The sequence below is a fragment of the Gigantopelta aegis genome, chromosome 10 (genome assembly GCF_016097555.1).
Source record: "Gigantopelta aegis isolate Gae_Host chromosome 10, Gae_host_genome, whole genome shotgun sequence".
In the NCBI taxonomy this organism is placed as follows: Eukaryota; Metazoa; Mollusca; class Gastropoda; order Neomphalida; family Peltospiridae; genus Gigantopelta; species Gigantopelta aegis.
Window position 1 is genome coordinate 79,294,432 of NC_054708.1, and position 25,810 is coordinate 79,320,241.

Genomic DNA, 25,810 nt, shown 5'->3' on the forward strand with positions numbered 1-25,810 from the left:
TAAAATATCATTAATAAATGGAGTATGACAGTTATGAAGATGGTTGAATAAAGTACATTTAGGGACAAATCAAATAATTTTTGTTCAGGTAATACTTTGTTAGACTATTAAATAGGTCAGTGGTCTGTGACAATATGCCTTTAAGGGTAATCACACACCCATGACAGGCGATCAGTTGTAGAAGAGCAAACTGTTTCTTTCTCCTCCACCCCCCCACCCACCCTCCTCCATCCTCCTCCATCCCGAGATAATATGTACCGGACAACAGAGAAGTAATAAAATCTTAATCATCGCCTCGTTTTGTCACCAAGTGTTTGACAGACTAACACCGCCGGTGTAAAAGTTATTCCCCTTAGACTGATTGTCAAGGAAACAATCACACTATTGATTTTGCCCCCATTAGCTTTTTCAAGTGCTGCCTGGCTTCAAGTGTAATTGTGTGCAGGATATTAATTTTCCTGGTTCCAAAAATATTTCCTGGCAGGACACAAAATGGATATACCGATTCCACACTGATTTAACCCATTTTTTTTTATATCTTTCTCATTTAACGTTCGTATTACTCACTTGTTGCCGGTTGGTTTGCATTTATTGGATTTCTCTTAAAAAAAGGGTACACGATTAAATGTGTCACAAAAGAATACATTACATAACAGCCACCTGTCTATAGAGGATGCTACTCGTAATTAAAGACAATATATTGTAACCAATGGATTTTAAAATAAGACCATTTCCAGAATTGATAATGTGGAATGAGTGGGTGGTGGTGTAGACAATCTGTTTTGTATAGCCACCTCTACAGAAGAAAGTTTTATTGTCTCTCTCCTCCCCCTATCCCCCCCCCCCCCCATGTGATGAATTCTAGTCTTTTGTTGAAGATATGTTATTGAATTTCCAGCATCAATTACACATGGTCCGATGCCATATAACCGTAAATAAAATGTGTTGAGTGCGTCGTTAAATAAAACATTTCCTTCCTTCCTTCCAATTACACATGGTGAGAGTGTTGGTGGTTGAGTAGGCAATCTATTTTGTATAGCCACCACTATCCAATATAGAAGGAACTTTTATTGTTTCTCTCCTCCCCCTACTTGCACCTCCCCTCCTGTGATGAAATGTTGTCTTTTATTGAAGATATATTATTGAATTTCCAGAATTAATCACAGGATGAGGGGTGGGGTGGTAGAGGTAATCTATTTGTATAGCCACCTCTACAGAATCAAATTTTATAAAAACAAAGTATGCATAGTTTAAAGTTTTTGTTTTGTTTAATGACATCACTAGAACACATTGGTTTATTAATCATAGGCTGTTGCATGTCAGCTATTTGGTAATTCTGACAAATAGTCTTAGAGAGGAAACCCACTACATTTTTTCATTAGTAGCAAGGAATCATTTATGTGCACAGACAGGATAGCACATACCACAACCTTTGATATACCACTCGTGGTACACTGGCTGAAATGTGAAATTGCCCAGTGGGCCCACCGATGGAAATCGATCCTAGACCGACTGTGCATCAAGTGGGCATTTTACCACTAGGCTACGTACTGCCTCAAAAATATGCATCGTGAAAACAATTGCAGCAGATGTACAAAGTCGACAGTAACCTTTTTTACAGTTTTTACAATACAGTGTGATATTAATTAACATAACCCACCCCCAAATTCCACCCCTACCCCTCGGTCTGAAGTTAATACATTGTCCCCTTCTGTTGAAAATCAAATTAATATATATTTGGTCAGCCCATTTGCTATCATCTTCCTATACCTCTGATTAATCAACCATTATTGACCCTCATTGTCTGGTATCGTAATTGAAACTATTAATTGTTTACTGTATTGGAGATTTCAAATTCGTATTGGTACATATTCTGAATATTTAACCTGGATATCTAATCACAAAAACCGATCTAATCAGGAAATTGGCCAGGATGTAAATTATTGTGGAACATCTTTATACTGTTAGTGCATTATTGAATTTGAAAATAGATATTACCAAGTACAAAAATATTTGTGTTCAGTGAAGATCCATATGCTAGAAGATTTCATTGATTTGTGGTTGATTCCATTTTAGTAAAAATACATTGGTGTGCAGTATGGAAAGCCAAATCAACATGTGTGTGTTTTGGGGCAAGCATATTTGTATGTGATATTTTAGTGTGTGTGTGTGTGTGTGTGTGTGTGTGTGTGTGTGTGTGTGTGTTTGTATATATGTGTGTTTGTTTGTATATATACTGAGAGGCATAAATAACGCAATGGGTATTTCACTAAATAATATCTTATAGAAAGGTCAAATCACATATACAGTCAAATCCACTTAATTGGATGTCGGATTATTGTATATTTCGGATATTTGAATATGTTTGTCCTGCACGGAACCATTTGCCATTATGACAATACAAAATCCAACGGTTAATTGGATGTGTTTTTTAACGTGTTTTCGGATATTTGAATATAAAATTATCCTTGCCGAATGGCAATTGCACGTAAAACATAGGAAAGTTTGTGTTACTTGATGTGTTTTTGTAAAATTTATGATCGTACGTAATACCATACTATCGTACATGCAGAAATGAATACTTTTAATTTTATTTAATTTCAATGTTTAAAAAAAAGAAAAAGACTTACAACAAACTTGTTTTCTTGTTTCTTAAATTATTTCGGATGACTCGTTATTAATCAATACATTTCCTAATTACATCGTAATTAATCCATGAACTCTGAGATTCATCTCAAATGTGACCCAATGGCCGAGACAATGCAGGACAATCAAGGATCAAAGTCGGTCATTCCCACCTTGTTGGCGGCCACGTGCGTTTCGTAAGCAGGCATCCCTTAATCTCATGTCGGCCACTTTTGAAGCAGTGTATGTTTAATCCATAAATAAACACTTGTCAGATATTTTTCTCTATGAATTGTCGGAGACAGTAACAAACAAAAGCCATTTGCTACTAGTGTTATTTTTAGCGGGATCTTTTGATCACGTGATTTTTTCTCTGCAGCTCACAATGTGAGGCCCCATTTGGGGTGACCGATTATGGTGATTACTGTTTAAATTGTTAAATGCCGACAAAAGGTAAGTTGTAGGAGATTTTCTTAGCAAGTTGGATTAATCATCTTTTGGCTATAAATATTGACAAGAACTCTTTTTTTTTCACAATGTCAACATGGCAAATAAACGGAAACGAAACGATTTATCTTTGGCTCAGAAATACGACGAGATATGTGCCCAGTATCTCGCCAATGCTAACCCAGAACGAAAAAGACAGAGAACGGGAAAAGCAGCCAGTGTGGAGAAGGCCTTATCAGAATGGTTTTCCGTCATCCAATATCGGGTCCAATATTAGCGTTTGTGTTTGTGTTTTTCCTTCTGTTACATTGAATAACGGCCTTTCACTTATTTGACTTTGGCCAGTCTAGTTTACCTGTCAAATCAGTTACAAATGCACACAGATAATAGTCAGATAGACGTCCTGGTAAAATACAGAACATGGAAATGACTACTTATTCAAGATTATATTGGGTGGTGGGGGTGGGGTCTTGTTGCACTTGATTTACAAATGTACAAAGAAGTTAATAACGGCCGTTTAATTATCAAGAAGTTAATAACGGCCTTTTAATTATTTGACTGTGGCCAGTCTAATTGAGCTTCCGGTGGTTTTATCTGGGTCATTAGATGTTTAGTCACTTCTACTTCTAGGCGTACAAACGGCATTAACTGTTGCCTATTGTATTTATCAAGTTTATAGACAAACTTGATAATGGCAACAGAGTCACAATATGGAACTTGGAATCGGTATTTTATTAACACAAAATACTTACCGGTTTTTGACGAAAATTCTACATGTCATGAGGGTAATTAGGGTTTGCATAAATCAACAAGAGGTCAAAACTGTACCTTCGGTTTATTGAATTAGCCGCTTATTTGAATATATTTTTGTTGCACGAGGCACATCCAAATAAGCGGATTTGACTGTATTAAGTATGCGGACAAATAACATATTGGTAATAATTGTAAGTGAAAGAGGATTTTGTTCAAATCAGAACAAAATTGAATATAATGAGTTTTCAGCAAAAAGCATAACTGGTGTGTTTATTACAACAATATAGCATTGCATATAAAAATCGTTTTGCATGTGCATTGCCTGCTCTCGTCTCCCTATAAAAGCAACAATTTTTTGTGTTTTCTGTCTTTTTTTAATATGCCATGGTAAGTAATGTTAAAAAATTGCTGTTTTATTGCCAAAAAAACCAGTTGTGTTTTTTGTTTAAAACCACATTTTATTAAAAAAAATCCTGATTTGAATAATATCTTCTTTCAGTTACAGTTGTTACCAGTATGTCATTTGTCTGCATGCCTAATACTGATGACATAATATGTCTATAAGAAAATATCAGGGAAATACCCATTGTGTTATTTATGCCTCTCAGTATATGTGTGTGTGTTTGTATATATGTGTGTGTGTTGTATATATATATATATGTGTGTGTGTGTGTATTAGTTTGTGTGTGTGTTTGTATGTGTGTGTATTTGTATATATGTGTGTGTGTTTGTATATATATTGTGTGTGTGTGTGTTAGTGTGTGTGTGTGTGTGTGTGTGTGTGTGTGTGTGTGTGTGTGTGTGTGTGTGTATTAGTGTGTGATTCACAAAATATACTGGAAAATACTGTAATATAAAGAGTAACTATTATATGGGCTTGTGGGTCATACTGATTCAACAAAAAGTTAAAAGTTTGTTTTGTTTAACTAACTCAACTAGAGACATCAATTAATTCATCAATGGCTATCAGATATCAACCATTTGGTAATTCTGACACTGTGGGCTTGAAAGAACAATTGTTCATTAGCAACAAGGGATCTTTCCCACAGATAGAATGTGTACCACAGCCTTTGATATAGAATATGTACCACAGCCTTTGATATAGAATATGTACCACAGCCTTTGATATAGAATATGTACCACAGCCTTTGATATAGAATATGTACCACAGCCTTTGATATAGAATATGTACCACAGCCTTTGATATAGAATATGTACCACAGCCTTTGATATAGAATATGTACCACAGCCTTTGATATAGAATATGTACCACAGCCTTTGATATAGAATATGTACCACAGCCTTTGATATAGAATATGTACCACAGCCTTTGATATAGAATATGTACGACAGCCTTTGATATAGAATATGTACCACAGCCTTTGATATAGAATATGTACCACAGCCTTTGATATAGAATATGTACCACAGCCTTTGATATAGAATATGTACCACAGCCTTTGATATAGAATATGTACCACAGCCTTTGATATAGAATATGTACCACAGCCTTTGATATAGAATATGTGGGAAAATGGTCAGCGTGAGTGGAAAACCTTTTTGGATTTATCAAGAAGGTTCAGTCATATGACCCTAACACCTTTTCCAAATGAAGCAAACCCACCCACCCCAGACAACCCCACCCCAGACAACCACCACCACCCCAAACAACCACCATCACCCCATTGCAGATATAAACTTCTGAATAACAGTTTCAGTACAGTTATAAATGAATCTAAGTGGAGACAACTCATGCAGCTTTGATTAGTAGTCTATTAGAAGTGGTTATTTGTGTGGATATAGTTAGCTGTGAGAGGGTGCGACTAATTTTAGTAATTTTGTTCAGGCATGCAGTAATCAAAATACATTAGGAAATTATTATATACTGAAGTCTGCTGGAAATGCACCAGTCAGATAGATTTGTAGTTGTAAAAGGGATATGAGAACAAATAAAACATTTAACTGGTTTTATAAAATAGGATGTATTCTGGTAGGAAATTAATACCTCCAAACTTGTATACAAGAGTTAGGGTCATTGTGCAACCTTGCACATGCGATAGCAATAACAACTGGACATTGTGTGTACATAATTATACAATGAAAATAAATGAAAACAATGTTCATACCTGATAACTAATGTTCATACCTGATAACTAATGTTCATACCTGATAACTAATGTTTCTTACTTGATCATTGGGAGGGATGTAACACATGATGCTTGCCTCAAGTGTGAAAGATCTTGGGATCAATCTACCCTTGGTGAACTCGAAGGTTTTTTCATGTCACAATCATTGTCCAATAATTAAATTTCTGTTACATTCATTACAATATATCATTACATTGGTCCAGATGTAGCAACAAGAGTTTGTTCATTCATCAAAATTAATGTGAAAATTACGTCGTCAGGGAATGTCATATCGTTTTCACATAAGTTTGCGGATAATTTTTTGTTGTTGTATATACCCAGATGAATGTAAAAGAAATAACAGACAATACTTATAATTAAATTTGAATCGTATTTGCTGATAATAACACTAAAAGTTCAATAACACTCAATAAGAAAACTTGCTCTTATAAAATGACGTCATCAGATATGACATTCCCTGACGACGTAATTTTCACATTAATTTTGATTAATGAACAAACTCTTGTTGCTACATCTGGACCAATGTAATGATATATTGTAATGAATGTAAGAGAAATTTAATTATTGGACAATGATTGTGACAATCATTTAGTACATCAAGGGTTGTCATATGCATATATTAGTTCCTGACAGCAAAAAGTATTCTCTTTTTCTTGCTCTCACTGTCTGTCTGTCAAACCATGTGTCACAATAATTGTCACTGCCTTGTGCAAAAAGTCTACACAAGCTATGTCTAGTAATAACAATAGTGTGATAGCACTGATAGACAGGAGTCATAGTACTAATAATAGTACAGCAGCTACATGTTATAAGTTGGGACAGGAAAGGAATATTTAATGACACCACAGCACATTTTAAACTACAGCTATTTAGGGTCTAACATATAGTTAGTATTAATTAATAGAAAGAGAAAAGAAACCAGAAAAAGTAAAATGTGTTATTCTTACTTTTGCTTTCACCTACATATAAGCCCCACAAAGTGTCTTACATAAATACCTATACTAAATGTTCCAAACTTTATTTTAAAAAACTAGGATGACACCATCATCCATACTAAACAATATGTGACGAGATTCTTTAATTTTCAGTACATCGCAACAAGAGCTGTAGAGGCAGAATCACACTTTATTTCATCGCAACATAGAGCTGTAGAGGCAGAATCACACTTTATTTCATCGCAACATAGAGCTGTAGAGGCAGAATCACACTTTATTTCATTGCAACTTATTTTTGTGCTTCTATCCAATTAAGGATCAAGCACGCTGTCCTCGGCACACACCTCAGCTATCTGGGTTGTGTGTCCAGGACAGTGGGTTAGTTGTTAATTGTTAGTGGTTAGTGAGAGAACATAGGGTGTAGTGGCCTTACACCTACCCATTGAGATGTTACCATTGAGTTGGAGCTGGTACGGGGCTGTGAACCCTGTACCTACCAGCCTTATGTCTGATGGCTTAACCATGATGCCACTGATGTCGGTGAAGATCAGATAAATTATTTTACTATTCAAGGGACCTAACTCATAATTTTTTTCTTTTAACTAAAAAGCAATTTTAATGCAGGATTTTCAATAATTGTTATAAAATTCAAATAGCCTTTTTTGGAAATGAAAACATGTAATGTCATCTGATATTTGACTACAACTTGGCTAAACCTTGTTTGTCTGACTTTAACTTTACTTTGTTATGAAGTTAACCTTTTAAAAACATTGTTAGTGTGGAGGATACTGAACACATAGGTGTACAGGTTCCCATTTGTATAGTGGGGGGAGGCTGGCTTTTGCCTGAATTAAACGAAAATGCCCAAATCTGCATAACAACATTTATTCATATTAGCATTACTACCAAATAACTATATAGGGTTGCAAACAAATCACTATGCATTTTTACATGGATTATAACAAATTTTGAGGGTTAAATGATAGAAATACATGGTAAAAAGTTTCAGGTTAGCACATTTTGCCTGAATATCTGTTTAATTTTTGCCTGAATTTGAGGTTTTGATCCAGCACTGGGGGGGGGGACCCTGTCTCATACGCTTATGACTGAACAGATATTTTGTCATAAAGTAGCAGGCCAGTTTACTTGATCAGTGGCACCATGGAGTGATCATAGTGGTTTTCATTTCTCCCGTATACATGCTACGACCATCAAACGACCAGAATTAGACGGCAGGTACCCACATGGGACGTACACTTGAAGCCGTATTGATTAACTCGGGTGTAATTACCTCCCCTTGTTGATCAATGTGGTGGCAAGTGAGCTGGCACCCATTGATCGATGACTTTGTTTATGTCCCGCTTACAGCTGTGTGTGAAATCACTCGGCAGTGTGGAATTTCCTTCACTCTGTCACCGGCTTTTATTAGGGGCTGTTCCCACGGATCACATAGGGGAGGGTTAGACTAAGATGCACCATTATTATTATGTTATTCATGATGGGTTTGCTACAAACTGTACATTTTCCACCCCCTTCTCACCATCAGTTCATATTGGGGGTGGGGTGGCTATGAGAAACACCATATAGTTTTTTAATGTTTGATCGATCTGCTGCTCCCCCCCTCCCCCCCCCCCCAATTGTTACCATTATTTAATAAAGGACTGTTCCAGACTTTATCACTTGGGGAGGTGGGTGGAAGGTACCATACATATTTATTTTAGTCTTGTGGATTGATTTTCTATAGGTTTTTTTCCCATTTATCACCATCGTTTGTTGTTAAGGAATGTTCCAAATCTTGATCACATGAAGTGTGTGTGTGGAGGAATTGGGGAGGGGGAGGTAACATAATTACCCCCCCCCATCACCATTATGTATTATGTGCTATCCAGAATGGGGGTGGGGGGGGGGGCAGCAGTGAAAGGCACTGAAATAATCTACTTTACAGAATGGAACAGAATGAAATGGTAACAAAAGTGGAAGGGAAATTTAAAAACAAGCATGGAATTTAGCTCTGCGATCGCTGTGTCACAGGATGCTCATGAATATTAATGAGTCAGCAAAAAACTGTATGTCAGTCATGCTTTTTTATTTAGATTAGTTTATTTATTTCTTTATTAATTCACCCAAAAGCTAATTTGAAAATGTTTACCTGTTTGTAAATCTGCAACCATTTTGGCTGTTTGGTTATTGAAATTTTTATTCGGCCACAAATCTTCTGACCATATTCACCAAATTGCAAATAATATTTTTGGTCCAGCTTAAACCCTGCATCACTTGTCATTAATTGGCTGTTACATGCTTATCAAGGGAAAAAAAGTAGCCACCACTTGTCTATCATATTAGGCTATCATTAAGCATTCCTTAATTCATTTTTTTTCTTTTTTTTTACTTTTGTCGAGGCAACAGGTGTCGTGTTAAGTACTGTTGATAAAATGACAACATAATCAATGCACTTTAATATATTGGTCATGGGAGCCACAGAGTTCTAAACTGAAAACATGGTGTAATTAAATATAACAGCAATAAAGCCAATAGCCGACATGTGCTTAATAATACATATGCTTCATGTTCCCAGGAGTTCTTGCACTTCGCTGGCACTGTGAAATCGGGCAGCAGACATCTTTAATATGATGCCGTATAACAAACAGGGAATCGATCGCAGCTGGTCTGAGCATCGGGATAAATGATGTTACGCATCCTCTAAGTTTGAAACAAAATCAATAAGAATTTTGAACAATTTTGTCTTTATTTTTTATTTTATTAATAAGCCAGTGCATCTAAATGGAGAAATTTCCCATCTCTGTGCTTTTTTTAATTTTTAATTTTTAGTTTATTCGATCTGCACAGTAGATCTGCACTGTATACTAGTTTATTCAATCTACACAGTAGAACTGCACTGTAGACTAGTTTGTTCAGTCTGCACAGTAGATCTGCACAGTAGACTAGTTTGTTCGATCTGCACAGTAGATCTGCACAGTAGACTAGTTTATCCGATCTGCACAGTAGATCTGCACAGTAGACTAGTTTATTCGATCTGCACAGTAGACTAGTTTGCTCGATCTGCACAGTAGACTAGTTTGTTCAATCTGCACAGTAGACTAGTTTGTTTGATCTGCACAGTAGATTAGTTTATCCGGTCTGCACAGTAGATCTGCACTGTAGACTAGTTTGTTCGATCTGCACAGTAGATCTGCACAGTAGACTAGTTTGTTCGATCTGCACAGTAGATCTGCACTGTAGATCTGCACAGTAGATCTGCACTGTAGACTGTTTGATCTGCACAGTAGATCTGCACTATAGATCTGCACAGTTGATCTACACTGTAGACTAGTTTGTTCGATCTGCACAGTAGATCTGCACTATTGACTAGTTTGTTTGATCTGCACAGTAGATCTACACTGTAGACTAGTTTGTTCGATCTGCACAGTAGATCTGCACAGTAGATCTGCACTGTAGACTAGTTTGTTTGATCTGCACAGTAGATCTGCACTATAGATCTGCACAGTTGATCTACACTGTAGACTAGTTTGTTCGATCTTCACAGTAGATCTGCACTGTTGACTAGTTTGTTTGATCTGCACAGTAGATCTGCACTGTAGACTAGTTTGTTCGATCTGCACAGTAGATCTGCACAGTAGATCTGTACTGTAGACTAGTTTATTCAATCTGCACAGTAGATCTGCACTGTAGACTAGTTTATTCGATCTGCACAGTAGATCTGCAATGTAGACTAGTTTATCTGATCTACATAGTAGATCTGTACTGTAGACTAGTTTATCTGATCTGCACAGTAGATCTGTACTGTAGACTAATTTATTCGATCTGCACAGTAGATCTGTACTGTAGACTAGTTTATTCGATCTGCACAGTAGATCTGCATTGTAGACTAGTTTATCTGATCTGCACAGTAGATCTGTACTGTAGACTAGTTTATTTGATCTGCACAGTAGATCTGTACTGTAGACTAGTTTATCCGATCTACACAGTAGATCTGTACTGTTTATCTGATCTACACAGTAGATCTGTACTGTAGACTAGTTTATTCAATCTACACAGTAGACTAAACTAAAATTGACTGTCATTCTGTAATCTGCTATCATTACCCAGTAGGCATTGAGTGAGACAATTATGAATAATTTAGTACATATAAAAGCAATTTGGTACTTTCTTGTAATATAAAGTACAGTAATATTTTTACTTCTACTCAGACTATGAGAAGGACTACAAGAATGCTGGAAATTTGGCACCATCGTGGCATCTTTGAGACTAATGAAAAGATTATATATCAGTTTCCTAGCCCACCCAAACGCAGCATAACATATTGTTATTGTGACTTGTGGTATTGAATATAAAAACAGGAAGAAAGGAATCTTTTATTTAACAATTCACTCAACACATTTTAAATACTGTTATATGGCATTGGAGATATGGTTAAAGACCACACAGATAATGAGAGAGGAAACTCACTGTTGCCACACAATGGGCTACTATTTCTGATTCACAGCAATGGATTTTTTATATGCAGCATTCTACAGACAGGATAGTACATACCATGGCCTTTCTTAACCAGTTGTGAAGCACTAGCTGGAACAAGAACTAACCTATAATGGGTCCAGTGAATTGGATCAATCCTAGACTGATCAACCACACATCAAAGCTTTAGTGTTGGGTGCACTTGTAAAGATGTAGGACTAAGGTATTGGTGCTGTCAAAGTAGGACTTGTTTCTTCCCATCCCAGCATGCACTTGCCTGAGGTGTGGTGGGTCACACAATTGACTACCTTTATGGAATCAAGTTGTTAGTCCCCTACAGGTCCAACCATACTTTCAGGGTGATTTACCCATTTTTCACAGAGTTACAGCCCTTGAATTTAGAAGATGCAAAAATTTGTTGAGCCCGGTAGGAGACATGTATTGCTTTTAGCAGTACTCAGAATGCTTGTTTCCCATGATTGGTACATCAAAGTCCATGATATGTGCTGTGCAGTCTATGGGAAAGTGTATAAAAAGGACCACTTGCTATTTCATCAGTAGGAGTGGGGGCGAGACGTAGCCCAGTGGGAAAGTGTATAAAAAGGACCACACTTGCTATTTCATCAGTAGGAGTGGGGGCGAGACGTAGCCCAGTGGGAAAGTGTATAAAAAGGACCACACTTGCTATTTCATCAGTAGGAGTGGGGGCGAGACGTAGCCCAGTGGGAAAGTGTATAAAAAGGACCACACTTGCTATTTCATCAGTAGGAGTGGGGGCGAGACGTAGCCCAGTGGGAAAGTGTATAAAAAGGACCACACTTGCTATTTCATCAGTAGGAGTGGGGGCGAGACGTAGCCCAGTGGGAAAGTGTATAAAAAGGACCACACTTGTTATTTCATCAGTAGGAGTGGGGGCGAGACGTAGCCCAGTGGGAAAGTGTATAAAAAGGACCACACTTGTTATTTCATCAGTAGGAGTGGGGGCGAGACGTAGCCCAGTGGGAAAGTGTATAAAAAGGACCACACTTGCTATTTCATCAGTAGGAGTGGGGGCGAGACGTAGCCCAGTGGGAAAGTGTATAAAAAGGACCACACTTGTTATTTCATCAGTAGGAGTGGGGGCGAGACGTAGCCCAGTGGGAAAGTGTATAAAAAGGACCACACTTGCTATTTCATCAGTAGGAGTGGGGGCGAGACGTAGCCCAGTGGGAAAGTGTATAAAAAGGACCACACTTGCTATTTCATCAGTAGGAGTGGGGGCGAGACGTGTAGCCCAGTGGGAAAGTGTATAAAAAGGACCACACTTGCTATTTCATCAGTAGGAGTGGGGGCGAGACGTAGCCCAGTGGGAAAGTGTATAAAAAGGACCACTTGCTATTTCATCAGTAGGAGTGGGGGCGATTTCATCAGTAGGAGTGGGGGCGAGACGTAGCCCAGTGGGAAAGTGTATAAAAAGGACCACACTTGCTATTTCATCAGTAGGAGTGGGGGCGAGACGTAGCCCAGTGGGAAAGTGTATAAAAAGGACCACACTTGCTATTTCATCAGTAGGAGTGGGGGCGAGACGTAGCCCAGTGGGAAAGTGTATAAAAAGGACCACACTTGCTATTTCATCAGTAGGAGTGGGGGCGAGACGTAGCCCAGTGGGAAAGTGTATAAAAAGGACCACACTTGTTATTTCATCAGTAGGAGTGGGGGCGAGACGTAGCCCAGTGGGAAAGTGTATAAAAAGGACCACACTTGTTATTTCATCAGTAGGAGTGGGGGCGAGACGTAGCCCAGTGGGAAAGTGTATAAAAAGGACCACACTTGCTATTTCATCAGTAGGAGTGGGGGCGAGACGTAGCCCAGTGGGAAAGTGTATAAAAAGGACCACACTTGTTATTTCATCAGTAGGAGTGGGGGCGAGACGTAGCCCAGTGGGAAAGTGTATAAAAAAACTTGTTATTTCATCAGTAGGAGTGGGGGCGAGACGTAGCCCAGTGGGAAAGTGTATAAAAAGGACCACACTTTATTTCATCAGTAGGAGTGGGGGCGAGACGTAGCCCAGTGGGAAAGTGTATAAAAAGGACCACACTTGTTATTTCATCAGTAGGAGTGGGGGCGAGACGTAGCCCAGTGGGAAAGTGTATAAAAAGGACCACACTTGTTATTTCATCAGTAGGAGTGGGGGCGAGACGTAGCCCAGTGGGAAAGTGTATAAAAAGGACCACACTTGTTATTTCATCAGTAGGAGTGGGGGCGAGACGTAGCCCAGTGGGAAAGTGTATAAAAAGGACCACACTTGCTATTTCATCAGTAGGAGTGGGGGCGAGACGTAGCCCAGTGGGAAAGTGTATAAAAAGGACCACACTTGCTATTTCATCAGTAGGAGTGGGGGCGAGACGTAGCCCAGTGGGAAAGTGTATAAAAAGGACCACACTTGCTATTTCATCAGTAGGAGTGGGGGCGAGACGTAGCCCAGTGGGAAAGTGTATAAAAAGGACCACACTTGCTATTTCATCAGTAGGAGTGGGGGCGAGACGTAGCCCAGTGGGAAAGTGTATAAAAAGGACCACACTTGTTATTTCATCAGTAGGAGTGGGGGCGAGACGTAGCCCAGTGGGAAAGTGTATAAAAAGGACCACACTTGAAAGTGTATCATCAGTAGGAAGGTAGCCCAGTGGGAAAGTGTATAAAAAGGACCACACTTGTTATTTCATCAGTAGGAGTGGGGGCGAGACGTAGCCCAGTGGGAAAGTGTATAAAAAGGACCACACTTGTTATTTCATCAGTAGGAGTGGGGGCGAGACGTAGCCCAGTGGGAAAGTGTATAAAAAGGACCACACTTGCTATTTCATCAGTAGGAGTGGGGGCGATTTCATCAGTAGGAGTGGGGGCGAGACGTAGCCCAGTGGGAAAGTGTATAAAAAGGACCACACTTGTTATTTCATCAGTAGGAGTGGGGGCGAGACGTAGCCCAGTGGGAAAGTGTATAAAAAGGACCACACTTGCTATTTCATCAGTAGGAGTGGGGGCGAGACGTAGCCCAGTGGGAAAGTGTATAAAAAGGACCACACTTGTTATTTCATCAGTAGGAGTGGGGGCGAGACGTAGCCCAGTGGGAAAGTGTATAAAAAGGACCACACTTGCTATTTCATCAGTAGGAGTGGGGGCGAGACGTAGCCCAGTGGGAAAGTGTATAAAAAGGACCACACTTGCTATTTCATCAGTAGGAGTGGGGGCGAGACGTAGCCCAGTGGGAAAGTGTATAAAAAGGACCACACTTGCTATTTCATCAGTAGGAGTGGGGGCGAGACGTAGCCCAGTGGGAAAGTGTATAAAAAGGACCACACTTGCTATTTCATCAGTAGGAGTGGGGGCGAGACGTAGCCCAGTGGGAAAGTGTATAAAAAGGACCACACTTGCTATTTCATCAGTAGGAGTGGGGGCGAGACGTAGCCCAGTGGGAAAGTGTATAAAAAGGACCACACTTGCTATTTCATCAGTAGGAGTGGGGGCGAGACGTAGCCCAGTGGGAAAGTGTATAAAAAGGACCACACTTGCTATTTCATCAGTGGGGGCGAGACGTAGCCCAGTGGGAAAGTGTATAAAAAGGGAGATTTCATCAGTAGGAGTGGGGGCGAGACGTAGCCCAGTGGGAAAGTGTATAAAAAGGACCACACTTGCTATTTCATCAGTAGGAGTGGGGGCGAGACGTAGCCCAGTGGGAAAGTGTATAAAAAGGACCACACTTGCTATTTCATCAGTAGGAGTGGGGGCGAGACGTAGCCCAGTGGGAAAGTGTATAAAAAGGACCACACTTGCTATTTCATCAGTAGGAGTGGGGGCGAGACGTAGCCCAGTGGGAAAGTGTATAAAAAGGACCACACTTGTTATTTCATCAGTAGGAGTGGGGGCGAGACGTAGCCCAGTGGGAAAGTTTAAATAAAACATTTCCTTCCTTCAGTAGGAGTGGGCTAAATGGCAGTAGCGACTTTCATCTTTCTCTTTCTCGCAACCAGTTATCAAAATAACCATATGTCAGGGAAAAGAGGATGTAATTTAAAATATGCTGAGGTGTCATTAAACATCTATTCCTTCCTTTCTAAACAAGTCACCAATTAAACAGTGTGTTTGGGTGTCATTAAACATCTATTCCTTCCTTTCTAAACGAGTCACCAATTAAACAGTGTGTTTGGGGTGTCATTAAACATCTATTCCTTCCTTTCTAAACGAGTCTCCAGTTAAACAGTGTGTTTGGGGTGTCATTAAACATCTATTCCTTCCTTTCTAAACGAGTCGCCAATTAAACAGTGTGTTTGGGTGTCATTAAACATCTATTCCTTCCTTTCTAAACCAGTCACCAATTAAACAGTGTGTTTGGGATGTCATTAAACATCTATTCTTTCCTTTCTAAACAAGTCACCAATTAAACAGTGTGTTTGGGGTGTCATTAAACATCTATTCCTTCCTTTCTAAACAAGTCACCAATTAACAGTGTGTTTGGGGTGTCATTAACATCTATTCCTTCCTTTCTGTAAAACAAGTCACCAATTAAACAGTGTGTTTGGGGTGTCATTAAACATCTATTCCTTCCTTTCTAAACAAGTCACCAATTAAACAGTGTGTTTGGGGTGTCATTAAACATCTATTCCTTCCTTTCTAAACAAGTCACCAATTAAACAGTGTGCTTGGGGTGTCATTAAACATCTATTCCTTCCTTTCTAAACAAGTCACCAATTAAACAGTGTGTTTGGGTGTCATTAACCTTTAGACTACTGGATTAATTTTTAACAAAAACCACGTTGAGTGGGTACAAGTTTATAATTTTTACTCACATATATTCACTTAAATGTTTCATAAATACATGAAATAAAGTTCATATATGAATCGGTAAGTATTATTTTCGTTTCTTTTTTTGTAATTTTTATTATTTTAGATCGGCTAATGGTGATTAAAATTAGGAAATTTTTTGAAAAAGTTGCGTTTACTTACGGGCATTTGTGGCCAGCTGTCCAGTATTTATGTCCATTATTCCCGATAACAGTGGTTTTCTGACCAGAATTTTTAAAACCCGAACTACAATTCATATTGCAATATTTGGTAATTTTCGTTGTTGGTAAAACGATCAAATTTATTATCAAATTAGCTGTCACAATCATCTGTTGATCCCTGAAAATTACCGCGACGTGCCGCCATTGTTGTCAAGCGAAAATACTTGCCGAAAACCACTTTTTGAACTCAAAATTTCAAGGTATTTTCAATTGAAAAAATCAAAACAAAAACCACCATTTTGAAAAAAAATCTTTTTTCTTTAATTATATTTCCGTTTCCGGTGAGTGTCATGTGCAAAACGGCGGGTATATGAATTGGGGAAAGCACTGTATACAGTGTACAGTATATCGACTGACGTGACGTCGGGCGAGATATGTCGCCTGCAGTAGTCAGAAGGTTAAACATCTATTCCTTCCTTTCTAAATGAGTCACCAATTAAACAGTGTGTTTGGGTGTCATTAAACATCTATTCCTTCCTTTCTAAACAAGTCACCAACTAAACAGTGTGTTTGGGTGTCATTAAACATCTATTCCTTCCTTTCTAAACAAGTCACCAATTAAACAGTGTGTTTGGGTGTCAATAAACAAATACTATGGGCCGAATTTACGAAGCCTGTTTTTTCTTAAACACAGCTAGGTGCCATTCAAATATTACGTAATGCTTGAGGAGGTGGGTAGGTGTAGGTCCAAATGTTATGTGGCATTACAGTGGTTGGGTGGGTATATTACGTAATGCTTGAGGGGGTGGGTAGGTGTAGGTCCAAATGTTATGTGGCATTACAGTGGTTGGGTGGGTATATTACGTAATGCTTGAGGGGGTGTAGGTCCAAATGTTATGTGGCATTACAGTGGTTGGGTGGGTATATTACGTAATGCTTGAGGGGGTGTAGGTCCAAATGTTATGTGGCATTACAGTGGTTGGGTGGGTATATTACGTAATGCTTGAGGGGGTGTAGGTCCAAATGTTATGTGGCATTACAGTGGTTGGGTGGGTATATTACGTAATGCTTGAGGGGGTGGGTAGGTGTAGGTCCAAATGTTATGTGGCATTACAGTGGTTGGGTGGGTATATTACGTAATGCTTGAGGGGGTGTAGGTCCAAATGTTATGTGGCATTACAGTGGTTGGGTGGGTATATTACGTAATGCTTGAGGGGGGTGTAGGTCCAAATGTTATGTGGCATTACAGTGGTTGGGTGGGTATATTACGTAATGCTTGAGGGGGTGTAGGTCCAAATGTTATGTGGCATTACAGTGGTTGGGTGGGTATATTACGTAATGCTTGAGGGGGTGTAGGTCCAAATGTTATGTGGCATTACAGTGGTTGGGTGGGTATATTACGTAATGCTTGAGGGGGTGTAGGTCCAAATGTTATGTGGCATTACAGTGGTTGGGTGGTATATTACGTAATGCTTGAGGGGGTGTAGGTCCAAATGTTATGTGGCATTACAGTGGTTGGGTGGGTATATTACATAATGCTTGAGGGGGTGGGTAGGTGTAGGTCCAAATGTTATGTGGCATTACAGTGGTTGGGTGGGTATATTACGTAATGCTTGAGGGGGTGTAGGTCCAAATGTTATGTGGCATTACAGTGGTTGGGTGGGTATATTACGTAATGCTTGAGGGGGTGGGTAGGTGTAGGTCCAAATGTTATGTGGCATTACAGTGGTTGGGTGGGTATATTACGTAATGCTTGAGGGGGTGTAGGTCCAAATGTTATGTGGCATTACAGTGGTTGGGTGGGTATATTACGTAATGCTTGAGGGGGTGTAGGTCCAAATGTTATGTGGCATTACAGTGGTTGGGTGGGTATATTACGTAATGCTTGAGGGGGTGTAGGTCCAAATGTTATGTGGCATTACAGTGGTTGGGTGGGTATATTACATAATGCTTGAGGGGGTGGGTAGGTGTAGGTCCAAATGTTATGTGGCATTACAGTGGTTGGGTGGGTATATTACGTAATGCTTGAGGGGGTGTAGGTCCAAATGTTATGTGGCATTACAGTGGTTGGGTGGGTATATTACGTAATGCTTGAGGGGGTGTAGGTCCAAATGTTATGTGGCATTACAGTGGTTGGGTGGGTATATTACGTAATGCTTGAGGGGGTGTAGGTCCAAATGTTATGTGGCATTACAGTGGTTGGGTGGGTATATTACGTAATGCTTGAGGGGGTGTAGGTCCAAATGTTATGTGGCATTACAGTGGTTGGGTGGGTATATTACGTAATGCTTGAGGGGGTGTAGGTCCAAATGTTATGTGGCATTACAGTGGTTGGGTGGGTATATTACGTAATGCTTGAGGGGGTGTAGGTCCAAATGTTATGTGACATTACAGTGGTTGGGTGGGTATATTACGTAATGCTTGAGGGGGTGGGTAGGTGTAGGTCCAAATGTTATGTGGCATTACAGTGGTTGGGTGGGTATATTACGTAATGCTTGAGGGGGGTGGGGGGTGTAGGTCCAAATGTTATGTGGCATTACAGTGGTTGGGTGGGTATATTACGTAATGCTTGAGGGGGTGGGTAGGTGTAGGTCCAAATGTTATGTGGCATTACAGTGGTTGGGTGGGTATATTACGTAATGCTTGAGGGGGTGGGTAGGTGTAGGTCCAAATGTTATGTGGCATTACAGTGGTTGGGTGGGTATATTACGTAATGCTTGAGGGGGTGGGTCGGTGTAGGTCCAAATGTTATGTGGCATTACAGTGGTTGGGTGGGTATATTACGTAATGCTTGAGGGGGTGGGTAGGTGTAGGTCCAAATGTTATGTGGCATTACAGTGGTTGGGTGGGTATATTACGTAATGCTTGAGGGGGTGTAGGTCCCAAATGTTATGTGGCATTACAGTGGTTGGGTGGGTATATTACGTAATGCTTGAGGGGTGTAGGGTCCAAATGTTATGTGGCATTACAGTGGTTGGGTGGGTATATTACGTAATGCTTGAGGGGGTGGGTAGGTGTAGGTCCAAATGTTATGTGGCATTACAGTGGTTGGGTGGGTATATTACGTAATGCTTTGAGGGGGTGTAGGTCCAAATGTTATGTGGCATTACAGTGGTTGGGTGGGTATATTACGTAATGCTTGAGGGGGTGGGTAGGTGTAGGTCCAAATGTTATGTGGCATTACAGTGGTTGGGTGGGTATATTACGTAATGCTTGAGGGGGTGTAGGTCCAAATGTTATGTGGCATTACAGTGGTTGGGTGGGTATATTACGTAATGCTTGAGGAGGTGTAGGTCCAAACGTTATGTGGCATTACAGTGGTTGGGTGGGTATATTTAACAGCATTATGTAACACACTGTTTGTTTTTGGTTTTTTATTATTATTATTTTTAATAAACACTCTGTCATGGCGACAATGTTTAACATAGGCCTTAGCTAGACACAATAAGAATTATAAACTGAGTTTGAAATCCGTATCTGCACTTTCCCAAATTGCAAAACGGTACATTAAAATTACATTACACCTATCGCCTGACTTGTTTGTGAATGGAAGGGTTTCCAAATGTTATATAATATTTTAGGGGGGTGGGTGTATGGTCTAGTATTATGGAGCATTACAGGGGGATGGAGGGTGTTTAATTTTGACAAAAATAGCATTAAGTAATATTTGAATGGCCCCTAAGACCATAACAGGCTTTGTAAATTTGTCGATACTTGTTTACCATATTGTACTGGAATGGGATGGAAATTCTTTTTATGTGCCCATGTATATCCAAAAGAGATTCAGCCATTTAACATCTTGCATTGCCAGTGACCAATTCCACGACATTGTATTGGTAATGGATTTGTCAACAGTCAATGTCTCTCTAAGACCTCTCTATACATGATAAAATATACAGATCTTTGCAACAATGAAACAGTAAATAATATTGAAATAAAAACATCTTATATTTAAAACCAACATTTTATGAAAACAAAATACACTCGCAGAGATACTATTGTCCTTTCAGTCATCCTATATAACCACTAAACAGTACGGTCTCTCTGCTTAATCTTGAACTCTGTTTACAGGGTTAAACGGGATTTGGAAAGAAATGAACTATTATTCTAGGTGGTATTGAATTCCCCACTGATCTGTGTCTGACCGTTTCACCATTTACCAGCTGCCACTTGACAACGTCAGTCAAACATTAATAGATCTCATTCAGTGATAATTGATTTCTGTCTGATAATTAGTGTAAATTGCACATGCAGTGATTTATTATTTATACAGTGTCCATGTGTGAGAATAACAACATGACACCAGGGCCCTGTGCCATGGAACGTGGGATGGGAGCAGGGAGATGTAATATCAGAGAGAGAGAGAGAGAGAGAGAGAGAGAGAGAGAGAGAGAGAGAGAGAGAGAGAGAGAGAGAGAGAGAGAGAGAGACACAGAGGGAGGGAGAGAGAGAGAGAGAGAGAGACAGAGAGAGAGAGAAGAGAGACAGACAGAGGGAGGGAGACACACAGAGAGAGAGAGAGAGAGAGAGAGAGACATACAGAGGGAGAGAGAGAGACAGAGTGAGAGAGAAAGAGAGAGAGATATACAGACAGAATGAGAGGGAGAGACAGAGAATTAAAGTTTGTTTTGTTTAACAACACCACTAGAGCATGATGATTAATTAAGATGTCAAAAAAATTGGATGTCAGACATGTGGTACCTTTTGACTCGGAGTCTTTAGAGGAAACCCTTTGAGATACGAGTCATAGTGCAAGTGAGAGTGAGAGTGAGAGAGGGGGTAGCTCCCCTTATATGAGGTCATTCAGAGAGACAGAGAGAGAGAGAGAGAGAGAGAGAGAGAGAGAGAGAGAGAGAGAGAGAGAGAGAGAGAGAGAGAGAGAGAGAGAGAGAGAGAGACAGAATGAGAGGGAGAGACAGAGAATTAAAGTTTGTTTTGTTTAACGACACCACTAGAGCATGATGATTAATTAATCATCAGCTATTGGATGTCAGACATGTGGTACTTTTTGACTCGGAGTCTTTAGAGGAAACCATTTGAGATACGAGTCATAGTGCAAGTGAGAGTGAGAGTGAGAGAGGGGGTAGCTCCCCTTATATGAGGTCATTTAGAGAGAGAGAGAGAGAGAGAGAGAGAGAGAGACGAGTCATAGTGCAAGTGATCTTTTATATGCACTTTCCCACAGATAGGAAAGCAGTAAACCACTAAAATACTTGTGTATAAAGTTTGCATCATTCACACCCACTCTTAAGTCATAAAATTTATACCATGTGTATAAAAAGTTGTTTACCTTAAAGAAGATAATATTCTGTGGTCCTGTTCAGTGTAATATACTGTAAACCACAACAAAAACACTTGTGTATGAATTTTGCATCATTTGCGCCCAACCTTAAGTCATAAAATGTATACACATGCATTGTTTTCATTGTGTATTTGCAAACCAACAGTTCATGAAATTTACATGACACATATATGTGCTGAGGTGTGAATTCATGGGAGAAAATTAAAACATGTGACAATATTAATCCAGTTTCCAAATTTAATCCACCATTTTATATTACTGAACTGTGTTAATATAAATTCATAACAGGTAAACAAATGTTTATGTTAAACCACCATTTCATATTACTGAACTGTGTTAATTGATATGAGGTAAACAAATTTTTATGTTAAACCATTCTGGTATAAACCTTTCACTGACCCCAGCTTACCTGCTTATGTAGTAAATCATTGATGATATTGAAATTTAATTGTGTAGCAGTATTCCATTGTAGGAGACTGCCAAATGTTACCACATCATGCTTTGTTTGCTTGTATATGTCCAGCATACCAGTACATATGCTGCTGGGTTGGCATAATGTAACACATCACAATAATGTTTATAGCACATACATGTGTGTGTAGATGTGTGTAGCTGGGAAATCTATGCCAATTTAAACTATGGATGATAGTGTGGAGGACAACGAACAAGGTAAGCAGATTGGTGTAATGGTTGCAAATCACCAGTAGTATATATATATATATATATATGCATTGAAATAAACTTTTATAAAAACTTATAAATGTTTTAAAAACTGTTTTTTTTAAAATAGAATATTACACATTGTAGACTGTTCATAGTATTCTTGTGGGAAGGAAGGAAGGAAGGAAATGTTTTATATATTGATGCACTCAACACATTTTATTCACGGTTATATGGCATCAGACATGTGGTTAAGGACCACACAGACATTGAGATAGGAAACCCGCTGTTGCCTTTTCATGGGCTATTCTTTTCGATTAGCAGCAAGGGATCTTTTATATGCACCATCCCACAGACATGATAATACATACCACAGCCTTTGTTATACCAGTTGTAGAGCACTGGCTGGAACGAGAAATAGCCCAATGGGCCCACCGACGGGGATTGATCCTAGATGGATCGCACATCAGGCAAGCGCTGTACCACTGAGTTACATACCGCCCCTATTGTTGTGGGAGTCAACATGATAAAAACGTCTTGCCTTTAATGAGTGATAAAATGTGTTGGTTTTTAATGAGTGATAAAATGTGTTGGTTTTTAATGAGTGATAAAATGTGTTGGGTTTGTAATGTGTGATAAAATGTGTTGGTTTTTAATGTGAAGGGGTGAGACGTAGCCCAGTGGTACAGCATTCGCTCGATGCGTGGTCGGTGTGGGATCGATCCGTGGGCCCATTGGGCTATTTCTCGTTCCAGCCAGTGCACCACGACTGGTATATCAAAGGCAGTGGTATGTGCTATCCTGTCTGGGATGGTGCATATAAAAGATCCCTTCCTGCTAATCAAAAAGAGTAGCCCATGAAGTGGCGACAGCGGGTTTCCTCTCTCAACATCTGTGTGGTCCTTAACCATATGTCTGACACCATATAACCATAAATAAACTGTGTTGAGTGCATTGTTAAATAAAACATTTTTTTTTTTTTTTTTTTTTAATGTGAATGATAAAATGTGTGTTTTTTAATTTGATGAAATAGATTGATTTAATGAATGATAAAAGATGTTTAATAAGTTATAAAATAGTAAAAACAACCTTTACCCTAATGTTGATATAACACTAAAAAACCCCATCACACAACCAATACCTCCAAATAAACCCCAAAACCAACAACAAACACACAACAACAACATCAACTATACATAACTATGACAGGACAGTTAATTGTATTATTCCCCCCTAATGTTTGTAGCACTAGCTAAAAGACATGGGTATAACGAAATATGACAGGAACCTAATATTGTAGTAGTTGGTCATTTTTCTCCTGATGAACCAATTTTCTGCATCAGACAGGCTGTTAGCAATAATTGACAGACAGTTCTTGCAATCTGTGTTGTATTCTAGCTAGGGGCATGTGAATTGGTGTCGATGGAACTTGACCTATTTCATAATGAATCATCTTGATGGCAACCACTGATGGAAGGTGATCATTTGAGAAAGATAATGTATAAAACATGCAGTATTTGATGATTCAGCCAGATTACCACTGCAATGAGTGTCAAATAATGTCCTCAAGTCACAATATTTCCTAATGAGGTGGAATGGTTATATGCTTGCCAGTATTGGTAAATGTGACTAATGAACAATGACCAAGGGACATATTCTCTCAGGTGCTTGTGCAGTAGAGGGATTTTTGTTTTTAATTTACATAAATAGGCATTCGTCAAGATGAATTTTTACAGAGAAATTGCATTTTAGGACATCTAGTTTTAAGAAATAACCTACATTGTACCAGCCTCAAAACTTTCCTTTTGAATTCCATCTCTTTTTTATCTCTTTAATCTTACAAGCCTGACAACTAATTTTATCTTTCAACATCTTTTGCTGTTCACCTCCACTTCACAGTCCTTGTCTCCAACTGTAACAGGAGACAGGATATAGCCAAATGGAAAAGTGCTTACCAGATGTGCAGTTGGGCCCATTTTCTATTTCTCATTCCAGCCACTGCTCCACAACTGGTGTAACAAAGGTCATGGTATGTACCATTCTATCTGTGGGATGGTGCATATAAAAGATCCTTTGCTGCTAATAAAAAAAAGTAGCCCATTGTGTGGCTGCAGCGGGTTTCCTCCCTCATTATCTGTATGGGCTTTAACAATATTTCCAATGGCATATAACCATAATTAAAATGTGTTGAGTACATCATTAAATAAAACATTTCTTCCTTCATTTCAACTGTAACAGATGATCATCATTTGAGCCAAACAATTTTTTCATTTCTTAATTAAACTGACCTGCAGAAAGTTTCCAAAGAGAATTTATCTATGATGCCAGCCGCCCTCCCGGGAAAGCCTTGAATGACTTTGCATACAACTCTCCATTCAAGTACCAAACACTGCAAGATGCTGTCGATCTTATTACACCAGGGTGTTATATGGCAAAGCTAGACCTGGCCAATGCATACCGGTCAGTTAAAATACACCCATCTAACTATCGAACAACGGGCTTAAAATGGTGTTTTTCCGGAGATACTCACCATACGTATATGATAGACAAGAGACTACCTTTCGGGGCATCAAGTTCAACGGAAATATTCCATAGACTATTATGGCAAAAAAGGGATACAAGGACATTGTGGTGTATTTGGATGACTTCTTAATTATCGCTAAATCCTATGACGAATGCCAGAACATTCTAAATATCTTAATGCAGCTGTTACGGAAATTGGGATTTCACATTAACTACAATAAACTTGAAGGCCCAACACAGACCCTCACATTTTTTGGAGTAGTTCTAAGTTCACTGGCAATGACCTTGAGTATTCCACACGACTGGATAACAGAATTGAGAGGGCTGTTAGTGAAAACCCTAAGTAATGGAAAAATTATTAAGCGACAGATTCAAAGCATAGTGGGCAAGTTAAACTGGATAACCCAATGCGTGTATGGAGGACGCTTCTTCATGAGACGCCTAATTGACAGAGCCAATGGTCTGAAATGTCCATGGCACAGATCACGTATCACTAAAGATATGAAAGGTGATATAATGTGGTGGATCCAGTTCATGTCAGTGTTCAATGGAACCAGTTCATGGCCAAAGACCAGCTACACCTGTGAGTATCGATGCTTGCCCCCTAGCAGGTGGGGCATACTACTGCGCTGATTTTGTTCACACCCCATGGGCGGGTACCGAGGCAGCGGATCTATCGATCAACTACCAAGAAGTTCTGGCATTGGAACCAGCAGTTGCCAGATGGGCACCCTTATGGAAAAACAAAAAAGTGTATGTACATTCAGATAATCAAGCTGCAGTGGCCATCATAAATAAAGGCTCATAAAAAAAACCCCAGTGGTTATGGCGTCACTACGTCGTGTCTTCTGGCCACATATAACTTTCGACTGAGAGCAGTTTATTATCCAGCATACGCTAACTTACTTGCCGATGCTGTGTCCCGATTACATGAAAATAATGGCGCTTATAGATTTTCCTCACTAGGTT

The 25,810-nt window shown here is 39.3% G+C and overlaps 1 protein-coding gene across 2 annotated transcripts in view; it reads left to right on the forward strand.

Moving 5' to 3' along the window:
• LOC121383253 (Kv channel-interacting protein 4-like) overlaps positions 1-25,810 on the forward strand; it is a 473,604-nt gene that overhangs the window by 230,927 nt on the left and 216,867 nt on the right. Inside the window, exon 1 of one of the 2 annotated variants that reach the window (XM_041513156.1) lies at positions 21,900-22,327. The exons of the other annotated variant lie outside the window; for it this stretch is intronic. Coding sequence (XP_041369090.1) covers positions 22,297-22,327 — 31 coding nt within the window. The 5' untranslated portion in view covers positions 21,900-22,296. Of the gene's footprint in view, positions 1-21,899; positions 22,328-25,810 lie in introns of those variants that run through there. 2 annotated transcript variants of the gene reach the window in all.